Source organism: Lissotriton helveticus, chromosome 7 (genome assembly GCF_964261635.1).
Source record: "Lissotriton helveticus chromosome 7, aLisHel1.1, whole genome shotgun sequence".
Classification (NCBI taxonomy): Eukaryota; Metazoa; Chordata; class Amphibia; order Caudata; family Salamandridae; genus Lissotriton; species Lissotriton helveticus.
The window spans coordinates 537,486,952-537,510,268 of NC_136068.1; the positions used below are offsets into that span (position 1 = coordinate 537,486,952).

The window sequence follows — 23,317 nt, forward strand, 5'->3', positions numbered from 1 at the left end:
ATAAATTAGAATACCACAAGCTATCTGGAGAAGCTTGTTGTGAAGTTTCTAGAGTCTTGAAAAAAATGAAACTTCTCATTATTGATGAGGTAAGCATGGTATCAAATTTAATGCTTGCCTTTGTGCATTTAAGAATGCAACAAATCCTTAAAACAGAGTATGATGTGTTCTTTGGAGGCAAACAGGTCATAGTTTTTGGAGATCGACTACAACTAACTCCTGTGAAAGGACAACCAGTATTTAAAACAGTTACACATGAGACACCAAAAAGTGCCTGGGAAGCATTGGAAATGTTAATATTTGGTCATATTTCAAATATTCAGAACTCATTACAAATATGCGACAGGCAAAGGACGCTGATTATAAAAGTATTCTTGAAAATATAAGAATTGGAAAAGTGAGTGAAGAAGGCAAAGAAGCTTTACAGGCACGATTACTTACGAATTTGTTTCCAAACGAAAATATTCTCCAAGAGAATATATATAGAAAAATTGCAGAAAAGAAATCAGTGATATGCTTGATGCCAACTCTGCAAGAATGTTCAATATTCAATGAAAAAATGTTAAAGTTAGAAAATCAAGAAATTGTAAAACTGGAAGCTATTGATAGAATAGAGCATGAAGGAGCTACTATTATTTTGTCAGAAAAGTTGAAGTCAAAATATGCGCAAAAAGGTACACTAGGATTGATTTCCATAGGGAAATCGCAACATTCTATTGGGAATAACTTTGGCGCCGGTTGAGGAATCTGCCTGAATTTTTCAGCAACTTTGCCTTGTGGCGCTCCAGTCCTTCTCTGATAGTTTGGGGGGGATCCGTCAAGCGGGGGCAGAGATAAAAGGGGGTCCCAAAACGTGTTTTCCCCATGTTAATTTCCATAGGGCGGTCGGTCGCACTTTTAGCTCGAACGGCTGAATGGGTTTTCACCAAACTTGGCAAAATTGTAGGGACTGGTAGCCCGATGTGCCTTTGCTATGTCTCAAGATATGTGCTCCAGTGGATTTTGAGTAATTTAGGTTAAAAAAAATGTATATATCTATAGCAGCTTACCCGTGAGCTTACCGGTACGCTTACGGTACGCGTACGTGCGCGTACGGTACGCGTACCTCTAGAGCGCGAGCTGCATTCTGATTGGCTGCCAATGTCTGTCAACACTCCAAAACAGAAACTGTTGGCAGCCATCTTGTGCCTCGATAGACTGAGGCACAGGAAAGCAGAAAAACAAACGTGTAGAACTCAAAAAAGGTACATGTTTGGGCTTTCCTGGGGAGCGTAGGTGGTGAGGCTTGTATCTAAGAGTGCAGTGGACTAGGCTTCATGAAGCCTATCCCCGTCTGCATTCTTAGACACAGGTGTCAATTTGACTCTTTACAATGATGTTGCCTGTGTTAACTCAGTGTAGGAAGCATATTGAGTTTGTTTGCATAGAGGAATTGTATTTTGTAAAAGTGTGAAGCTCCATGTGAAAGCGTTTGCCTCAGTCTTATCCCTGTTGTGAGGCAGGTGCAAGATTTTGACATAATAGAGTCCTAAAAGTGATGCAGTGAAATCTCATAGTTTTCACTGTGTCATTATTACGAGGCTTTTTGTGAAGAAATTACCCCTCTCTGTACATTACACTTGACAGAGGTATAATGTGGTGCAAAAGGTTTCAAAAATGACGCATCTACCTGCATGCGTCATCTTTTAAATATGGTGCAACAAGGCACATGTTTTATGACACCAATGCGTCACAAAAAGTGACGCATCAGTAGCGCAAAACTGACGCATGGCTTTATAAATGAGGATCAATTATGTCATCTGTGTTACCTGAGATTAGGAAGTAGATTGTGCAGATGAGGTGAGACATGTCCAGAGGGACAGAGGAGGTGAGGTTTATGATCAAGACTGTAGTGGGAGAGAGGCCTTTCCCGGGAAGCATAGGTGGTGAAGCCTGTGTATAAGAGTGCAGTGGACTTAGACACAGGTCTCATCTTCTTTGTACCTGTGGACAGAGCTGTCTTCCACTTTTCTCTTCAATACAGGCCTCACCTTTTGTGCACCCCTGGAGAATCCTCACCTGATCTGTAACCCCGAATAGATCGTTTGCTTTTTGTCATTGCTTTGTTATTTGGTAATAGTGATCTATAATGTGCTATTTTTTTCTTTAACACAGATTGAAATCAAGATTTGAAGAGTAAGCAAACATGCCCACAAGGGTAAGGAAAAGAAAAGAATGTAAACGCCAAAAATCAAAAACAGCAATGGAATTACAGCACTCTTCCACAACAAATACTTCAAAAAACAGGAACCAAGCTCCTGGTAAGACAACTAAGTCTTTTATACGGAACATATTTACTTAAAAAAAAAAATGATGGACAGCATGTAGAAAAAGAGAATGAGAGAGTACATTTGAAAAGGAAGGAGAGAACCTCAAAGAATCCTACAACTGGAGCAGGAGAGAATAATATGTATAGGAATAGAAGGCAGAATCAGTTTAGAGACATTCGTAAACGAATGTTTCGCAATAGGGTGGTTTTCAATTTGTTAAACAACATTAGGAAAGGTAAACAGAGAGCTGCTTTTTATAAGAAAAAGAAAAGTATAGAGAAGATTGTTGATCAGACTTTTGAAGTTAAGAAAAAATTATTTATTTTAGTAATCAATAGAATTAGGACACTTAACAAGACAATTGATGTTTTCAAATCAAACAGTAGATGGAAAAGAGTAATTAATCAGACTAATTTTTTTAAAGTTTTTTCGGGAGAATGGATGCACAGTTCAAGTTGTGAGCCATTTTTTAATGAGGAGAGTTACTTCCAGGATAATGATTTAGTGCATGCAATTGACACCAGTGGTCGAGCGTATGAAGTGAAAGACGGTTGTCCGATTGAAAAAGAGAAACTTGTGCCTAGAGAACTAGAAGAGGTGTTAACTGATGAAGTTTCAGGGAGACGTACTAAGGGTCCAGTGTACACTTGGAAGTGTAGTAGTATTTGTAGCGTGCGACAGGAATCAATTGATTCGTTTTGTAATTTCTTACGTACATATAGTAAGAAAAGTCTAAAGCAGAAAGTGAAGTTGTATCAAGACTTAGATCCTTGCAGAGTGAGAGAAAACACAGGTTTGCAAGGCCATTCACTGGCTTGTCTTTCTAGAAAAGTCTGTCAGAGTGTTTTTCATCATTTTAGGATGTTAGCAGTGCATCATACCAAAACGAGGAAATTAGTGAGAAGGTTGTATTATGCAAAAAGTCCAGCACTTAAGCTTCAACAATTAAACAGTGCTCTTTTGCATGGAACTGAATTAGATGTGAAGAAGATTTGTGAAGAAATTGAGATTTGTTATTTTGGTGAAAAAGAGGACAGTGTAGAAATTGAGACAGGAATTCAAGGTAATGTGGAAGACAATGTACAGATTTCAAATACAGAAAAGTTTGAGCAGGAAATTACCAGGTTTAAGGTGAAATCAAGTGAAAGGCCGAATTTTACTTGTGTGTGTTGTCGACGAAGTCATTATAAGCATCAAACTAGATTAGTTGATTTATATGTAAAAAGTGAAAAGATGAATAATTATGAGTGGAAAGATTTTGAAACTTATTTGTGGGTGGAGAATTGTTTTGATTTGAGTTCTGATCAGCGTATTTGTGAATATTGTTATGATAAATTAAATCAAAACAGAATGCCTGCTAGCGCTGTTCTTAATAATCTGGAGTTGGTAGACATTCCCCGTGAATTGATGGATTTAAATACATATGAGTCTATTTTGATTCAATGTGTCCATCCTTTTCAGGCAATTGTTCGCATGGAGCCTAAGATAGGGAAATTGCCTCCTACAGATTTGCAGAGAGGATTAAAGGGAAGAGTTGTTTATTTGCCCCTAGATTTCAAAAAAAATATTGATACAATTGGTATAGAAAAAGTAGAAGAGGAACCTTTAATTATTCTAGTTAATGGGATTCTGACAAAGAGTAAAAAAATCTGGCAAGATTTAGTGGATGTTAGGAAAGTCAAAAAGGCAACGTTGTATTTAGTCAAAAACAGTGAGTATTACAAAGATGTATGTGTTGCAGCAGAGGAAACAGCTGCAGATGAAGACAGTGATTGTTCAGGTGGCCAAATTGAAAAAGTTGATGTGTCTAGAAGTGAAGAAATATATGAACATTATACTGTTCATCCTTTGCATTCCAAAGAAGTAATGGGGAATGCAATTGAATTGTTTCAAATGAAAGCAGCAAAAGGAAGTCCCATTAGTGTATGGGAACAAAGTTCGGAAGCTCATTGTTTTCCACAGCTATTTCCAACAGGTCGAGGTGGACGATATGACGATCGACCACTTCAAATTCCTGCATCTGAATATCGAACTGTAAGATTATATGCTGACGATCCAAGGTTTCGTCAATGCATTCCCTATTTGTTTCATCTACTGTATGAAAGTGACTTGTCTGGGCTTTCTTATGCAGTAAACCATATACTGAAAAGTGGAGCACATCTGCAAAAGGTTTCGGCGAGGGACTTTATGGAGAAAGTGAATCGGCAAGATAATATTTTAGAATCTCATCTAATCAATCTCATGGCATGTCAGAGTGGTACAAACGAGTATTGGTACCGTCACCATGGGGAATTGAAATGTATGCTAAGAAACTTAGGAACTCCTACATGGTTCCTCACTCTTAGCTGTGCCGAGTATGCATGGGAGGACTTACTTCAATTTTTACGAGAGGCAAATGCAAATATACAAAATATAGAATTCAAAATACCTGGAGAACTGTGTTCTTTGGATCCAGTGAATGTATGCAGATATTTCAATCATAGATTTGAAGCTATGATGTCTTTTATTACCAACAAAAAAAAATCCTCCCCTTGGAGAGGTTTTGGATTTCTTTTGGAGAAAGGAGTATCAAGCGAGAGGTGCTCCTCACATACATATGTTGTTATGGATTAAAGATGCACCCAAATTTGGAACAGATTTGGATGAGACAGTGATGAGCTTCATTGAAGAGTATTCAACATGTGCTATTCCGAAAACTACCGAAGAAAACAGTTTAAGGCAACAAGTTTTACGCTTCCAATCCCATCGTTGTGGAAAGTACTGTCGTCGAAAATTCAGAAACAAGGACAAGTTCTACACAAAATGTCGTTTCGGCTTTCCACGACCAGTGATTTCTAAAGGAAGAGTAAATAATTTGATGTCTTCTCTGCGACATACTGTGACGAGGAAATCACCAAAAAATACATACAATTTAAAAAGAAACGAAGAGTCCAAGTACATCAACGACTACAACCCAGTGATTTTGTCCATGTGGAATGCTAACATGGATATTCAATTCGTTGCTGACAACTTTATTGCTGTGGCTCGATATGTGACGTCTTACATCACAAAAAAAGAAAAGACAGAACGGAAGGATATGTGGGAGGACATTTCACATGAAAAGAGCATTAGCAAGAAATTATACAGTTACATTCTGAAGATGTTGTCGCATCGAGAAATTGGAGCATATGAATGTTCTGATCGATTGTCGTCAGCAAGTCTCTATGCCAAATCTAGAACCATCATTTGGGTGAGTCTAGGTCTTGCTGCAACACGAAATCGAGTTTTGAAATCTGTACAAGAGATAGAGTATTTGGCGGAGAAAGAACCAGAAAGTACAGATATTTTGAAGACAAACATGTTGGATACATATTATCCAAATAGAAGTCATCACCTTGAGAATGTTTGTCTCTATGAAGTTCTGCAAAGATATATTTATAAGAGGAACATCAGAGAAGATATCAATAATGGAATATATGGAGTCATTGGATGGGAAGGATGTCTAGTGAAACAGAAAAAAGGTCATTTGATTAATCATCGAAAATTGAGTTGTGAAAATCCAGATAAAAGAGAATTTTATTATTTGGCTCTTTTGCAACTCTTTAAACCATGGCGAGAAGAAGATGAACTACTTGGAGATTTTCTCTGTTATGAAGACTCTTTTAATGCTACGAAGGATACCATAGAATGTCCTGTTTTTCCAAATTATCTGCAAATGTTGAACGAAGAAATAGAGCAAGAAGCCACAATTGCTGCAGAGATTGCGAGAGACAGTTCTCAAGGCAGTCAGAGTTCTGCTTCATTGAGTCAGGATCCACTAGGAGGACCAATTATCCAAAATGAAGCTGCCACTGCCATGGATGAGGTGGAAAGAGCTAGGGAGCAAGCTCAAGAGGATGTAATTAATTTAGAAGATTTAGTGAAACAATTAAACCTTGAGCAGAAACTGATATATGACGAAGTTACAGAACAGGTTGAACATGGATTGAGTCATGAGAAGAAAGAGTGCTCATGTACATAATTTAAGCCTGTCCGACTGTACATGAGTGGAGAAGCGGGAACTGGAAAAAGTTTTCTGATTAAAGCAATTGCATCTTATCTGCAGAAAAGGACTGAATCACCGCTGTCTTGTGTTGTTACTGCTCCAACTGGGCTGGCAGCACATAATATTAAAGGGATTACTTTACATCGTTTACTGATGCTGCCAGTGGAGCATGATAACAAATTGCAATATCACAAGCTATCTGGAGATGCGTGTTCCGAAGTTTCGAGAGTCCTGAAGAAAATGAAACTTCTTATCATTGATGAAGTAAGCATGGTGTCAAATATAATGCTTGCTTTTGTGCATTTGAGAATGCAAGAAATTCTTAGAACAGACTATGATGTTTTATTTGGATGAAAACATATTATTGTTTTTGGAGATCTTCTGGAGTTGACTCCAGTGAAAGGACAACCTGTGTTCAAAATGCTCATGCATGAAGATACCAGGAAGTGCCTAGGAAGCATTGGAAACGTTAATATATGGTTAAACTTCAAATATGCAGAACTGCTTCAAAATATGCGGCAGGCAAAGGATGAAGATTATAAAAATATTTTACAAGATGTAAGAGTAGGAAAAATAAGTCAGCAAGGGAAAGAAGCTTTACATGGACGGTTAATTTCAAATTTGTACCCAAATGAAAACATTCTTCCAGAGAATATTTTTAAGAAAATTAACGAGAGGAAATCTGCCATATGTTTGATGCCAACTCTGAAAGAATGTTCCATGTTCAACAACAAAATGTTAAATTTAGAAAATGAAGAGATAGTGAAACTGGAAGCTACAGATAAAATAGAGCATATGGGAGCAACAATTGTTTTGTCTGAAAATTTGAAATCAAAATTGGATTCATTAGAGAAGAGTATATCTAAAACTGCTGGTTTTGAAAAGACTCTGAATGTGTGTTTGAATTGTCGTGTCATTTTGAGAAGGAATTTAAATGTTGAAAGAGGTCTGGTAAATGGAGCAATGGGTCATGTTGTTGGTTTTGTGAATTACAAAAATAGAGATGGAATTGAAATTTTTAAAATTAAATTTGATGGCATTGATGAAATAGAACAAATTTGTCGTTGTTCAGCTAGATTTTTGCTCGTGAAAGACTTATATGTTCGCCGAAAACAGTTTCCTATTTGTTTGGCATATGCAGTGACAATTCATAAATCTCAAGGTTTAAGTGTAGATAGTGCTTTGGTGAACATTGGAAGTTCTGTGTTTAAAGAGGGTATGGCATATGTGGCATTATCACGAGTCAGAACTTTATCAGGATTGTACTTGATTGAGTGTGATGAAACAAAGATTTATGCTGATCTAGATTGTGTTAAAGAATACCATAGGTTAAGAAGAGAGTATGCTCCACATTTGCCTCAATATCCTCTGATTGAAAAACGTGTGGTAGGCCGAAAAAGAAGAAATTAGAGTAATTGCAGTGAGGTAGTAGCAAAAAGACAAAAAGTAGATGAAACTGTAATTCTAAGCAGAAGGAAAAAGGATTCTGTTGAGGATGTTGTTGGATTTCAGTTTGAAAACAGTTCTGGTGTCAACTGCTATGCTAATGTAGTAGTTAATGTTGTTTTTTTTCTTCAAAATTTACAAAAACAGATTGTCGAAAATCAGGACCAAACATTATGCTGTTTATTGAATTCTGTGTTAGAGAAATGTAGTAGTGATAGAGGAAAAATAGAAAGTGTTTCAAAAATTAGGAATCTTGTAGACATATGTTCAGGTCAAAATCAATTTTCACAGATAATTCAGCAGGATTGTCAGGAATTTTTAATGTATATGTTTGATGTATTGGAAGATGAAGGAGTAGATATAAAAAATCTTTTTAACCTTTCTTATCAATGGCAACATGACTGTGATAACTGTGCTTCATCAAGTACTACTAGAATAGACTCTGAAAGATTTATATATTTGACTTTACCAGACTGCAAATCAGTGCCTTTTAATAATCTAGTTAAAGCAGCTGATCACAATATGGTGTGTACCCAATGTAAGTCTACAATGCTGTCCACATTATTTCTACAAAGTTATGGTCACTATGTCATTTTAATGTTCCAACGATGTAGACCTGATGGAACTAAATTGAAAACTTCTATTAAAAATTTTGTGGCTTCTCAGTTATCGATATCAGGAAGAACCTTTGCAACTGTAGCTATTATTTTTCATGATGGTCCTTCTACAACATCAGGGCATTACACATGCTATTTAAAAACTTCTAAAGGTTGGACCCAATGTATCGACACTCATTTGACTTTCAAACAACGTTTGCCTTTTGGCTTTATAAATTCACACCTAGTGTTTTTACAGCCAAAATGTAGGTAAAAGTAATTGGCTAATGAAGACGGGAGCAGTTAATAAAGGTTATTTTGCTGGTTAAAAATATATTCTGAGTAAAAGTGATCCAGGCAATATAAAAATTGACTTGTCATATAGGTACTGTAAGTGGATCTCATAGTAATTGATGTTAGTATTATACAAAATGATGAACATGAGTGAGTCAGAGATGGTTTTACAAATACTTAAATATTGTGAAAATGTTATAGAGCCTTTCTTTCAGAACGTCGGGAAAAAGGTAATTTCAGAGTGCCTTAGAATTAATTTGTACATATACTCATACATCTGACACTATTTGGCCAAATGGAAAGGTGCGCTAATGAGTAAAGAGTCATGACTGAAAAAAAGGAGTATATGAAAATATTGAAAATATTTCAGATGTTCTTGGAGCTTTTCTTATAGAAAGTCGATTAAATGGATTTTTAAGTGAACAGCAAAGTACTTTCCAACGAGAAAAGGACCACCATGATACAGTATTTGGCCTCAAGGAAAAGTAAGTCAATCTAACTTTAGCGTACATTTGTCATTTGTCAGTATTTAAGTTTTTTTTAAAACACAATCTTTTAGATTGTGGTTTTTTTTTCCCGCTGTCATATGATGAGTAATTTGAACTCACTGTTTTAAGTGAAATTCAATATATTCTGAGAACAGCAAAAATAAACTATGTAACATGTTGTGCAATTTATTTTATACTTTGGATTGTGTAAATTAAATTGTATTTCCTTTCTCTGACACTTACTTTCCTTTTTCCATCCTCTTTCAGCTCTTTTTACTCACTTATAATGTCTTTCTCTCACTCTCTGTAACCCCCGTTCCCTTACTCCACTTCTTTGACAACCCCTCATTCTCATTTCAACTGTGTGTATCCCGTCTCTCCCTTGCATAACTTTTCAGCTTTCAGTCTCTCTGCTTTACTTCTCTTTTCCGTATTTTCCTCCTTTGCTCTTTTAGTAATTCCTGTTTACTCACTCAGCAGTATTATTGCACTCTATCACTATAAATCACCCACTCTCCCTAGCTTATCTTTGTTTGCTCCTTACTTTTGACCTCTTCTCCCTATTTTTCGTTCACTACTTCTATGTCCTCAGTGCTTCACTCTACTTGTGTTATTTTCACTTGTGTTTATCTACCTTCTATCACTTCTTTCACATCAACTTCACTGCTCCTCTCTCATCGTTCTTCATCCCATTTCTTTTACTCTGGTTCCATTACTATCCCTCATTTCCTTTCTTTCAATGTCCTTCTCTTTACTTTCATCACCAAATTATTTTCTCTCAGTACCACTGTTTTAGTCGCCTTCTCCTCTCTTTCCTTCTTTTTGCTCACTTACTCATTTCCTTTTCTCACTCATTGTACTCCACCTCACTCAGTTTTTCTCTTAGTGTGTCTACCTTATAACTTCCTCAGTCCATTTCCCTCAATCATTGTATATTATCCTGTCTCCCTTCATCCTTTCACTCTATGACTGTTCTTCACTTACTCTCGGTTATCTTCTATTCCTCATTCTTCTAAATGCATCCTTAATTAGACTGTTTTCTGTCTCAGTCATTATCTTTTTACTTACTTCTGTTTCCTGATTTAGTTTTGCTAACTCACATTGTTTTAGTATCTTTCTTACCTTCAGTTCATTTCTCTGTTCTTCTCTCTCTTTTTGTCAGTGAATCTATATGCCTTACTCTTTGTAATTTACTCTTCTTCTATTTCTTTTTCTCTCTTTTTGTCCTTCTATCTTAGTTTATTTCCCTTTCTGTGTTCTTCACTCTAACTTTATTTCTAAATAGAGTGTTATTATTTTTAACCTCTTCATTTGTATCTTTTAATTTAAAATACATATTTTACTAATTATAACTTATTTTTTCTTCTCTTTTCCACAGATACAAAGTGCAGTTAAAAAAAATAATTAAAGTTATATTTATTATATGGTAAGTATGACTAAAAAATGTAGTTTGTCATCACCCTTTGCTTTAAGCTCACTAATATTTTCTCAATCTACCACACTCCTGTGTCTTTACTCTGCTTCCCTCACTTATTCTTATTCTACATGTTTACTCCCCTTTTCCGATTTCCCATCTCATGTTCAACTTCTTTCAATCCCTTTTCTTTACTTCACTTACCCTCTGTTCCCTTCCTTTGCTTCTTCACTCATTCTCTTTTTCTTAATTATTTACCTTACTCCTACACATACACCTCATCCCCCTTCCAACACATACACACACCTATAACATACACCCCACACACACCACACACACACCTCATACACATAAAAAATCCTCCCACACACACACATTCCATACACACACATACATCGCACACATATACACCTCACACCCATACACTCCTCACACATATTTCACACACCCTCACCTCCACCCACACCGAAACACCCCACACAGCCACACCCACAGACACACCTTACACACCCACACCGTGACCTACACCCACTGACTCCCGATAAGTCACACACACTGCATTACTTATCTTTTTTTGCTGTTTTACTCAAGCCCATTCAGGTACTGTTTCCTTTACTCTCTTTGTCCTCTCTCTTTGTCACTCCCCATGTGTTATCCTAATTCAATTTTTCTCCCTCTTTCACCCCTCTTTACTTATACTACCTGGTCTTTTCTCACTTTCCCTCATCGTTCTTCATTTATCGTGGTTCAGCCACTACCCTTCATTCTCCATGTTTTACTGTCCATTCTTTTTCTTTTAACAGCCAATCACAGTCTCACACTATCTCTACTTTAGTGTTCTTCCTCTCTCTTCCTTTCTTTCGCTCCTTTAGTCATTTTACTTTTCTAACTTTCATCCTACTACACCTTCTCTATTTTTTACTACGTAATAAACAATCCCCCTGTGGTCATCTTGTAGCTCTTTTTCTCTTAACATAACTCTGTTTGTGTCCTTCCCTCATGCTAACTGCTTCATTTTTAAATTTTTTTTATTTTTGGGGGGGGGCGCGCCCCGGTACGCGTACCCTAAGGACAAACAATTGACAGAGATCCTTTAAAAATATAGCTTTAATTTTATAAATGTGAGGTAGTTCCAAAAAGAACTTTTTTTTATTCTTTTTGTTGTTTTATATTTTTTTTCTTGTTTTTCTGAACATTTTTTTTCTTCTTTTTTTTGAACAATTTTATATATTTTTTGTGTTTTTTAAGGGAACAAACAAAAAACAGGGAAGTGGAAATGGCTCAACAGGAGCAAAAAAAAGAAAATAATTAGTGCTTCCTTTTCTTGTTGCATTGGTGGTTGTCCACAGCATTATTTATTAAGGTGACACTAAGTTCACCATAACATAACGTTTTGCCACAGAAAATGCAAACAATTTTTATGGTGCCAAATTTTTGTTGTATATTTGGCACCATTCGGCGTGCTTCAGGACCAGAAAGTGAGTCTTCAGTAGAGGAGGTGCTGGCCACAGGGGGTGGGTTTTTCTGAAGTTCCTGTACTTCAGGGTGGGCTAAGTTATTGGGATGAAACCTCTCCATGTGGCGCATCATGGTAAAATTACCAAATGAATATTTCTTTAGGGGATTGCCCCTGGAGAGGACTGAGCCACAAATTAGACAGGTGACTTTGGGGGCGTTCACCTTTTTTTTGTCTTCAGGAATTGAAAAGAATTGCCAAATAAAATGCACTTTAATGTGCCTTTGCCTTGGTTCTTCATGCAGGAAGCGCCTTGATTGTTCCTCATCCTCCTCTTCTTCCTTCTCTTGTTCTTCTCCTCCAAGGAACTGTGGTGGTGGACCTTCTTTTCTTGGTGGTGGTGGTGGTGGTGGGGGTGCACCAGCTGCAGCTACAAGTGATGCCATTGCAGTGATCAGAAATAGCTCTTGCTCTCTCAATGAAGAAAGTTAGAATGAGTAAAAAAGGAGGGGGCTTTCATCATTTGGAGAAAAAAAATGATGAGAACCAATGAAAAGTGTTATTTTCAGGTCACATGACCCGACACATGACCCGATGCGCTTACGTAACGCGCTCCGGCACGCTTACGCTATGCGCACCGGGCCGCGCCGCGGAGCGCTTCCGGGTGCGTTTACGCAGCACGTCATAAGACACATCGCGCGGCTACGCGATACGTCACGCTTACGCGACGCGTCACGATGTGGTTTTTTCGATCGCGGCAATAGCGCTAACGCTATGCGCACCGGGCCGCGCCGCGAAGCGCTTCCGGGTGCGTTTACGCAGCGCGTCATAAGACACATCGTGCGGCAACGCGATACGTCGCGCTTACGCGACGTGCCTTAAGACGCATCACGTGGCTACGCGATACGTCACGCTTACGCGGCGCGTCACGATGTGTTTTTTCGATCGCGGCAATAGCGCTAACGGGACGCTCACCGGTAAGCGCCCGAGGGCGCGCTGCAATATTGCGCTTACCTGTGCGTTCACCGGAACGCGCCCCCGGAGCGCCCCAGGTTAGAAATAAAAAAAATTAAAAAATTGACATAATTATACAATATAAAATTCGCTTAAAAATGTATTATTTTTTATAACTATAAAGATTTGCTAAAAAAACGATTACATTAATTTAAAAAACGATAGGTTTCACATTTGTTATAGTTAGCTGGAAGTTTTACTCGCATAAAACCAATGAAATTCCCACGTTATAGTTAGTTGGACTCACTATAACTTGCGCGTGCAATGCACTGCTGATGATGTCACATATTACATCACTCATGACATGGTCAGTGACATCACTCATGACATCACTCATGACACCATCCTTGTGACAGAGTGACAGACCTCCTTTCACTGTAATGTAATGTAACCCTTGAAACACATATTCAAAAATGGAAACTAAAATTTTCAAAAAAATATAGATACCCATACCAGTTACAACAACCAATTCAATAATTCCACCATCTATATACACACCCACTCATTCCCCAACAGTTCTATATAGTCACTCATACATATACTCACTCATCATATGTAGTGATACACCTATACATCCTGTTACACACCAACAGTCATCCAAAAGATACTCTCACACATACTCACACATGCAAATAAACTATTGAACATCCATTTATTTGCATATACAGCTATACACATACTGCCACTTTACTTCTAAGGAAAATTACACATACTTACTCTCTTAAACAATCACTTATAGAAACACATACTAATTTAAACAGGAACTCTTACAATTCCTCACTCTCAGATATACTCACTTATATACATCAATATTCACATATACTAGATTAAAACATATGTAATTACTGATAAAGACACTAGTGAGACAGTCATTCACTCACTAACACACACATATACACACTCATCCACCCATACAGTCCTACACATATGCTGTCTTCAAAACACATACAAAGAGAGAGTCAGTCAATCATGCATCTATGTGCTAAGTAATACCCCTACCAAACCGTACAAACACTCATACTGATACTAAGAAAAACATCTAATAACCCATATACATACACATGTAGCTACTCATCAACCCATGCAGCCACTTATACACAAAGTGAAACACTAATACATATATTTAAAGATTTAAACCTTACTCACTAATATTTATTTTTCAGAAAGACACACATTCACTGGATGGTGTCATCAGTGATGTCATGAGTGATGTCACTGACCATGTCATGAGTGATGTAATATGTGACGTCATCAGCAGTGCATTGCACGCGCAAGTTATAGTGAGTCCAACTAACTATAACGTGGGAATTTCATTGGTTTTATGCGAGTAAAACTTCCAGCTAACTATAACTAATGTGAAACCTATGGTTTTTTAAATGCATTTAATTGTTTTTTTTAATGCTAATTCCTAAATATAACTGGTGTGAAACCTATGTTTTTTTCAGTGAATATATATATATATATATATATATATCACACATACACATAGGCATATTTGCAAATGGGAGCTGTGCAGAATGTATAATTCTATATGATACTACTGTCTGTTTGTGGAGGTGCCATGATTCAGAGGAGAAGCCCAGGCCATGACGGCACAATGAGGATTTGCTGGCCCTGGTGGGTGCCTTCTCCTTGGGCTTGTATCCTGCTTGGTCTGAGATTCATAGTAAAAAGAATGTTTATTAGTCAATTACAAACATAAACCTTGTGAAGGACATACATGACATACCATCGCCCTAAAAAAACAAAAAAAAGTCAGTGGTGATAAAACCTTATAATTTCTTACGCAGTGCAGATATATAATTTACTACACATTCGGTAAGTAATTTGGGGATTAAGTGCCAGTGTGCAAAATGTTAGGGGGACTGGCAGCGAAAGCCTATTTAGTCAAATAAAATCATGGCTCTTGCAGAGGACAACAACCTACATATTCAAAAATTGTTATCAAACATTATCGTTTTTGTTATTTGGGGAGCAAATACGAAATAACTGCACATCCTATCAGTAGTTTGCAGATAAGAGTCAGTGTGCCATGTTAGGGTGACATGCCAGAGACTTGATCCCTATAATCTTGTATTTCCCCACTAATTAATGGGCTTCCGAATCTAGCCAGTAATTTGAAGTGCGATGTGCTTAATGCATTGCACATATTTATTGGTTCCTTTTCACCTCCTAAACCTTATGCATGCTTCTGGGTTTCATTCTACCCTTGAAATGCTCTTGCTGTCCTATTCTAAACCTGCCGTTCTACCTCACCAGACATGTAAATGTCTATAGAGAAGAGTTAGCGGTGGCAGGGCTCACTTGGCATTGTAGCAGAGAGCTGCGCTGTCATACCAAGTCCTCAGAACCAGATGCCCGCGTCTCATAGGCTCCCCCACTTCTGTACACCACCTCTACTGCCCTTGAAGACATTTTGAGACTTGTAATTACTTTAAGGAGAGAGGTGAGGTGTTTAGTAAGAACAACAAAGGAAGGTATGCATGGGCTCAAAAGTAATTTGTGAGGCGAAGGGGTGGACTCAACACAGTGTATCACGTGGTGGTGTACAACCGAACATGTCGCACAGATGTTCCGCTGATTACTCCGGAAGGGATTGTCCACAAATTGTTTGTTTTCAGCAAGCCACCAGGATCACTCTTTAAACATAATTACATGGGGAAATGCAAGGTGTGCAGTTTACAGAGAGGACTAACGGCTTCAATGTGCAAGAATAAAGCCAAAAGTGAGATTTGTATCAAACAAGGAGAATGAAAATACCTGTGCAGACGACCCCGGCATCTTCATAATGACCACAGTTATGTATGTTCCACCCGCGGTTCCGGCAGTGCCACAGGTAGGATTCATCTCCTCTGCAGGCCACGTCATCCATGAAAATGCTTCCACTGCCCTGGCCAAAGTAGGCAGATGACAGAGCAGAAATGGCGCTACCACAGCCGAGCTGCCTGCACACAACGCCTGCATCGAGTAGGTCCCAGGAATCATCACACACCGTCCCCCAGGCTCCTGCGTAGTAGATTTCAACTCGGCCAGCACAGCTATTGGGTCCATTTACGAGGCGCAGGGCCAGTCCTGCGGGACCTGCGGGGACACAAAGCACACACAGTGAGAGGCTTTCAGGCAAGGTGCCCAATGGTGGCGGCACCAATAAATGCAAGTAATCTCACCAGCCCCCCCCTCGTTTTTCAGCCGGGCCCAGTGCCCACCTACATCACAAACGCCGGGTGCACAGGGCAGGGTAGGAGCAGGAAACTTTTCTGAGCAACATTAAATTGCTCTGTCACTCGTGGCATTCAGAAATACCTGATCGCGTCGTGTGCCAGCTTGGTACCATCAAATCGGAACTAGTGTGAATGCACACAATCTTATTATTTTTTAATGTTTTTCATAATGTTCTTCATACCACTAACGAATTTACCGCCCGCAATATGGGTAAACATAACAAGTAAACTGAGACTTTCCCGAGGAACTGGTTAATGCTAGAATAGTCAATTCTGTAAGACCTTTATGTTTCTTGGGGCAGTCACATCTGGTTTATTTAAGCAATTTCTATTAAAACATTACAAAGGTTTAAAACAGGAAGAGTAAATGTTTCTCTTTTATTTGACAGTACAGTAAAAAAGAGTGTTCCAACCCAATGGCAACGTTAAAAGAGAACATTTTCAAATGCAGTGTTACTGCAGCAGCTCTATTTTCATTTGATAAACACTGCACACATAGGAACACTTCCAGATCCAGTACGAGGACAGATCAATAATAATTTCTGCAGATCATAATTCATGTTAAACAATCAATACATTTAGCTGCATTTGACTTTAATTGAGTTATAAAACCTGCAATATGACACCCTGATCTGCCAACCCTCATGAGCAGAAATAATTTGTCTTTTATTCATACATTATACATAGACATGGACCGATCATTATTTTATCCCATTTGATATTATGATACCTCTTCCTACCCTATCCAGTACCAGGCATACCCCAGCCACCTTTACAGTCAACTGGAAGAAGGTGACCGAACGTATAAAGCTGGAGTCACAACCACTACCTCCATCCCCTATAGCAACTGGAGATGTGGAAATTGACTCCTGCAACTTCCATATCTGGATGAACCAAATTGTCATGGCTAATACCGAGCCCAAAAACCATCAGGATAAGGGTCCTAAGAAGAAAAAACCCAATGCCCCCTGGTTCACTCAGACCCTAGCAGATAGTCACCTTCTATGTCGGAGACTAGAAAGACACTGGAGACAAACTTATGACACGGTCTCCAGAACATGTTATGTACAACACAGGAAATTATATCTCTCTGACATAAAAACAGCAAAAAAGGAATATTACACTAAGCTCATAACGGAAGCCCACCAAAACCAAAAAACTATCTTTACTATAGTTAAGTCATTTACCCATCCGAAAGCCCTTACCATCGAAATACCCCCCTCAGAGAACCTATGCAATCAAATTGCAGATTTCTTTGTTGACAAAATTGTCAACATCCAGAAAGATTTTCCTCCTCCTTCGATAACCCCCTTAGAGGTAACAGTCAACTACCCTCCTCTCTCCAGTTTCAAATCGGTCTCCCTGCAACAAACTAGTAAGGCAATTCGGGCCTGTAAATCAGGAGCGCCTACTGACTCCTGTCCTCCCATCATTCTACATCACCTGATTGAGACAGTTAACCCCTACATTAATGCCATTATTAATGAATCTCTTGAATCCGGACTTGTACCGGCTGACTGGAAGAAGGCCATCGTAAAACCTCTGTTGAAAAAGCAGAACAAGTCTCCAACAGACTTGACTAACATGCGCCCCATCTCCTTACTTCCTATCCTTGGCAAAGTCACGGAGCATTTAGTACATGAGGAGCTTAAAACTTTTGCAGAAGCCCATAACATCCTGCACCCCCAACAATCGGGTTTTCGCTCCGGTCACTCCACCGAAACAGCTTTGATCGAACTTGCTGATTCCATCAAATTCCTGCAGGATGAGGGCAAGCAAGCTGTCCTCATCCTGCTGGATCTCACAGCAGCGTTCGACACTATCTCGCATGTCATCTTAATCAACCGAATGCGAGAGATTGGCGTGACAGACACAGCCTTGGCCTGGATTTCATCGTTCCTATCTAATAGGTCCCAGACCGTGTCCCTCGGTCCTCACCTTTCCTGCGAAAAACCCATCACATCTGGAGTGCCCCAGGGGTCCATATTAAGCCCTCTATTTTTTAACATCTACATGGCACCCCTCCTAGCTGTGATAGAATCACATGGGATTCTAGTCACGTCTTACGCTGACGACACTCAATTGGTCGTCACCATTGACAAACAGCGGACTGACGCAGATCTCCGGTTCAAAAACTGTCTCTCTGATGTTTTTAAGTGGCTAAATACTAACCATCTTGGATGCAACAGTGCTAAGACAGAAATCATCCCATTGGGTAAAAATCTGTCTTTTTGTCCGAAAGACTGGTGGCCCTTAGGATCAGAGGCCCCTCCAAGTGCTGTACCATCAGCCCGGAACCTAGGCGTGCAATTCGATTCATCTCTCTCCTTCGATGACCACGTTAAGATTACTGCCGGTCGCTGCTTTGGACAAATAAAATCCCTAAAGAAATTCTTTGATTTTCTCCCAATTGCAGCTAGAAAGTCAGTCGCGGTAGCTCTCATACTTTCCCGACTCGACTACTGCAATGGCCTTATGGCCGGAGTGAAAAAATCTACTCTCAGAAAGCTGCAGAGCATCCAACATGCTGCAGCCAGACTGGTTTTACAACTCCCCAGAAGGTCATCAGCGTCGGCAGCACTGAATTCGCTGCACTGGATGCCGCTGCATAAAAGAATCCTTTTTAAACTGCTCCTCACAGTTTTTAAAACCATGCAAAATACAGGGCCCCGCTATTTTGCAAATCGTTTCACGCGCTATAATCCCCCGCGCTGCCTGAGATCCTCCGGGACAAATCTGGTCCGAATCCCCAGATTCAAATACAAGACCAAAGGTGGGAAATCCTTCACTGTTCTGGCAGCCAAGGCCTGGAACAACCTACCTGTCAACCTTAGATTTACAGAAAATGAGAACAATTTTAGAAAACCTCTCAAGACATGGGTCTACCAGCAACCAGACTCCTCTGTCTTGGCTGCCATTTAGCTTCACTCCTTTATCACACTCCACTTCTTCAGTTATCCTTCACAGCTTGCTTAGCGCCATGATGCTCCCTTGGGAGCGAACGTCCGCGCTTTACAAATGCACATAAATATCAAAATATCAAGACATGATAATAAACACACTGAGAGCACCACATTTATCGAAACTCCACGTTCGCAGCACATGTGTCCATGTATCCACGTGTACGTATCTATATTAAGAGCAATAGTAGACCACGATCTCCGTAGAGTACTGAGTGTCACTCCATTACATTTCCTTTCTTGGAGATCAAACTAGAAAATAATATAAAATTATAAACAGGAAACAGCCACACTGCCCCGTCATGTCAATGACCAGCGGCACTTACACCCTAGAGGAACCTGCATATTTATCTCCTTTCTATTTTAGGAGGACAGACGTGAATATTAGGATGCAACAATATATATGAAGCATAGTCACAACAATCAACCAGTAACCGTCACTTAACTCAGGGTTTTCTTAGTACCTTCTTGACTTAGGGGCAGATGTAGGTCGCCCAACACCGGTCGGTAACGGCCGAAATTACCGAATTTCAGCCGTTACCGACCGGTATTGGGTTTTTGAGATGTAGGTGGAATTTTTTAAGGATTCAGTATTTTACCGAATCTGTAATTTAAGGATTCGGGAAAATACCGAATTCTTAACATACCGATTCGGTAAATTACCGAATCCAGGATGTAGGAAGCATCAAGTTAGTGTATTCCTCAGTTAAGGATTCGTTATTTACCACCAACTAGAAGTTGGTGGTAAATAATGAAAACCCTTGAAAAAGCATTTTTTTTGCTTATCCAACAGTGCCATGTTCCAGACATACATGCCCTTAGGGCATGTGTGTCTGCAACATGTGCACCCATACACAATTGAGGGGTGCAACAGGGTATCAAAGTGACACCCTGCCACCCTTCAATGTATCCCCCAATTACCGAATCGGTATTTACTGATTCGGTAATTGACATTCATTCCTATGGGCCTGGCAATTACCGAATCGGTCAATACCGATTCGGTAATTACCGAAACTTACCGATTCTGTAATTTTTTAAGAAAAATTACCTACATCCCATTTGCCTGTTCTTAAATACCGAATTGGTATGATTCGGTATTTAAGTATAGGTAATCTGGGATTACTTACATCTGGCCCTTAGTGTGTTACAGCCACCTACTATTCCTGGAACTGCATCTCATCCTATGGTTCTAGAGCTAGCAGGTTCTGTTCTATCTGGTTAGGAAGGGTGTTCATCTGACGTAGCTACTAGTTTTTCAAGGAACCCATTCCACTTGATGTACCTCCTTCACTCTGGGCCCCTTATGTAACTGCTATCTCTGCCCGTGACCATTTTAACAGATCAGAGTGCCAGGCCAGCATAAGCCAGCCTTCCAGTTGGTGATACATCTTTTTGCCAGTTCCAGGGCCAGGCTCACAAATTGATAGATGTGCTTGATCCTTTTCATAATAGGTCTCACTGTAAAGCGTCCTCAGACATGAGTGTGTCAGTCAATTCCACCATCATTCGAAGCACATCTTCCCAGAATTGCATTATCAATGGGCATTGTTGAGCCATGTAGAAAAATCTGCCATAATTTCACCACATCTGGGGCATGCGGCGGAAACACCCAGGTAAATTTATCTGTTGCATTTTGGGGTGAGGAAGGTGTGATGTAAAACATTAAAATGTATGTATCGTAGCCTAGCATTAGTGGATATCCTCCTCAGGGAACACAGTTACCTCCCCAAGCAGGATATGATATCTCGGGCCCTAACCTCGCCTTCCACTATTTCTTGACGTCATCTGGGTGACTGCCTGCCCCCTGCGACAGTGCCCCATATGAACATGTAATAGCCGTCCTTTGGGGGCCATGAGTCAACAATACAGATAGTACTGGTGCAGGGTCAGGGATGTCTAGCACATAATCCCACATTTGATTCATTACCTGTAATAGAGCCTTGTATAATGGGAATTATCCGTTAGTTAGGGGGTGGGAGGGGAGAAATGTGTTAGTGTTGGTAACAGATTTGCATAAATTATGATTTCTACATTGTTGTTCTGCCCGCTGGCAACACTGAAACTGTTCCAATGTTAAAGATGCGATGCTCGAATTTTTTCTCCGGGAAACATCCTTTACAACGCAACTTTTACCACGCAGTGCCTTTACGATGCAACTTTTACAACGCAAACCATTACAACCCATTGCGCTGGGGGGCGCTCTAGGATAGGGAATAGGTTTAATTTACTGTCCAACACCTTGCCTACTATCCACGGGGACTGGAGTTGAAATAGTAAATTAAACTATTCACTACCCAGCGCCCCAAAGCACTATGCGTTGTAATGGTATGCGTTGTAAAAACCACGTTGTAAAAGCATGCGATGTAAAAGCATGCGTTGTAATGTCATACATCCCTGGTTCCGCCTAGAAATGACATGGTAAATGTACCGAATGCTGGATTCCTGCTCTGTCACATAAAAAAACTTTATAACATCTGTTTAAAAAAAAAATGTCTAGGCCTCAGGCCATTTGTTTCTCTCAAATTCTCTAATGACTTTAACTGACTATTCTGAACCAGATTGACCCCTACTCTGTTCACATATTGGGTTGATACAGGGGATTCAAGACAATGCGCTCGGGTTGAGACCATGTGGCCAGCTCAGGTGCTTATGTGGCTGTGTTTTATCTCCTACAAACATATCTCTTCCAACACCAGACTGCACCCCTCAGGAGTTTATTATAACCTGTGACTGCCCAAGTTGGTCCTCATGTCCCCACGATTCGGAACAGTACCACTGGCCTGCCAGTTGGGCCTCAGCAAAGTATAATTTGTAATGAAGAGCCCACGTCCACACCTTTGTACAGTGACATGCCATTTCGAAGCTCCACCCTTTTTTGTAAGTGCTTCTGCAAATATTTTGAGGGTTCCTTTCTGAGAACAAACAAGACGAAATTGATAAACTTGACACTATATTAACTAAGCATTTTAACAGTCCCAAAAATTCTGATTAACTGTTTGCAATCATTAAAATCCCCTTTATTTATTTAAACGTTTTTATATAGCGCTACTGGACCCAAGAGTATCAGAGCGCTTTACAAAGTAGGTATACATATCAAGACAAAATAAGCAATGTGCATTTTACTCATATATAATAAAACATTGCATTCAAATGAGCGATGGGGCAAAGAAACAAAGAGATCATTAAGGGGACGAGGAATGTTGAAATTTAAGAGAGAGATGGGAGTGTAGAGAATGGGAGAGGAAGTATGAAAAATTGCAGAGGAGGTCGGTCGAGGAGAGAACAAGAAAACAAGCATGAACAGTGTCAGATTCAGTGACATTAAAGACCCCAATATTTGTTGAGAAGTAGTACTTTGAGTCTTTTTTTAAAGAGAGGGTAGGAGGGATTGCAGCAAAGATCCTTGGTGAGAGAGTTCCAAATCGTAGGAGCATTTCCAGAGAATGCACGAGATTGGGTCTTTTTGCATTTGAGTCTAGGAGGGATTAGGACAAGGGAGTTAGTGCTCCTCAGGGACCTGGAGCATCCAACTTTTTGTAGTTTGTCTGAAAGGTAAGAGGGGGTGTTTTGGTGAAGGGCTTTGTGAGTGATACATGCCATTTTATAGGTGGGTCTTCCTTCTATTGGGAGCTAATTGAGATTTTTAAGGTTAGGAGAGATGTGGTCAAATCTTTTACAGTCAGAGATAAGTTTGGCAGCTAGGTTGAGAACAGATTTAATCGGTGCAAGGTGGACTTTAGGGGTGCCAGCAAGTGTGGCGTTACCATAGTCAATTCTGGAAAGGACAAGCGATTGGACAATGATCTTGAAGTCATCAGCTGGAATAAAAGCTTTTTTTGAGGTGGTGAAGGGTGAAAAGAGCACCTTTAGCTGCATTTTTAATGTGGGGGATGAGATTAAGATTCAGATCGATGCTGATGCCTAGGGATTTGACAGAATTGGAGGTGGAGAGGGAGCAATTAAGTGCTTTGATATCATTGATCCAGAGTTGAATAGGAAGGGAATTGTTTTTGGTAGTGAAAAGGAAGATTTCAGTTTTTTTAGGATTCAGTTTGAGATGATTAAGATGGAGCCAGGATTGGACTTTATTCAGGG

The 23,317-nt window shown here is 39.5% G+C and overlaps 1 protein-coding gene across 1 annotated transcript in view; it reads right to left on the reverse strand.

The window, feature by feature from the left end:
* Positions 1-23,317, reverse strand: part of LOC144768725 (transmembrane protease serine 9-like) — a 1,077,753-nt gene that overhangs the window by 680,919 nt on the left and 373,517 nt on the right. Inside the window, exon 4 of the mRNA XM_078652600.1 lies at positions 15,802-16,122. Within this exon, the coding sequence (XP_078508726.1) occupies positions 15,802-16,122 (321 nt within the window). The remainder of the gene's footprint in view (positions 1-15,801; positions 16,123-23,317) is intronic.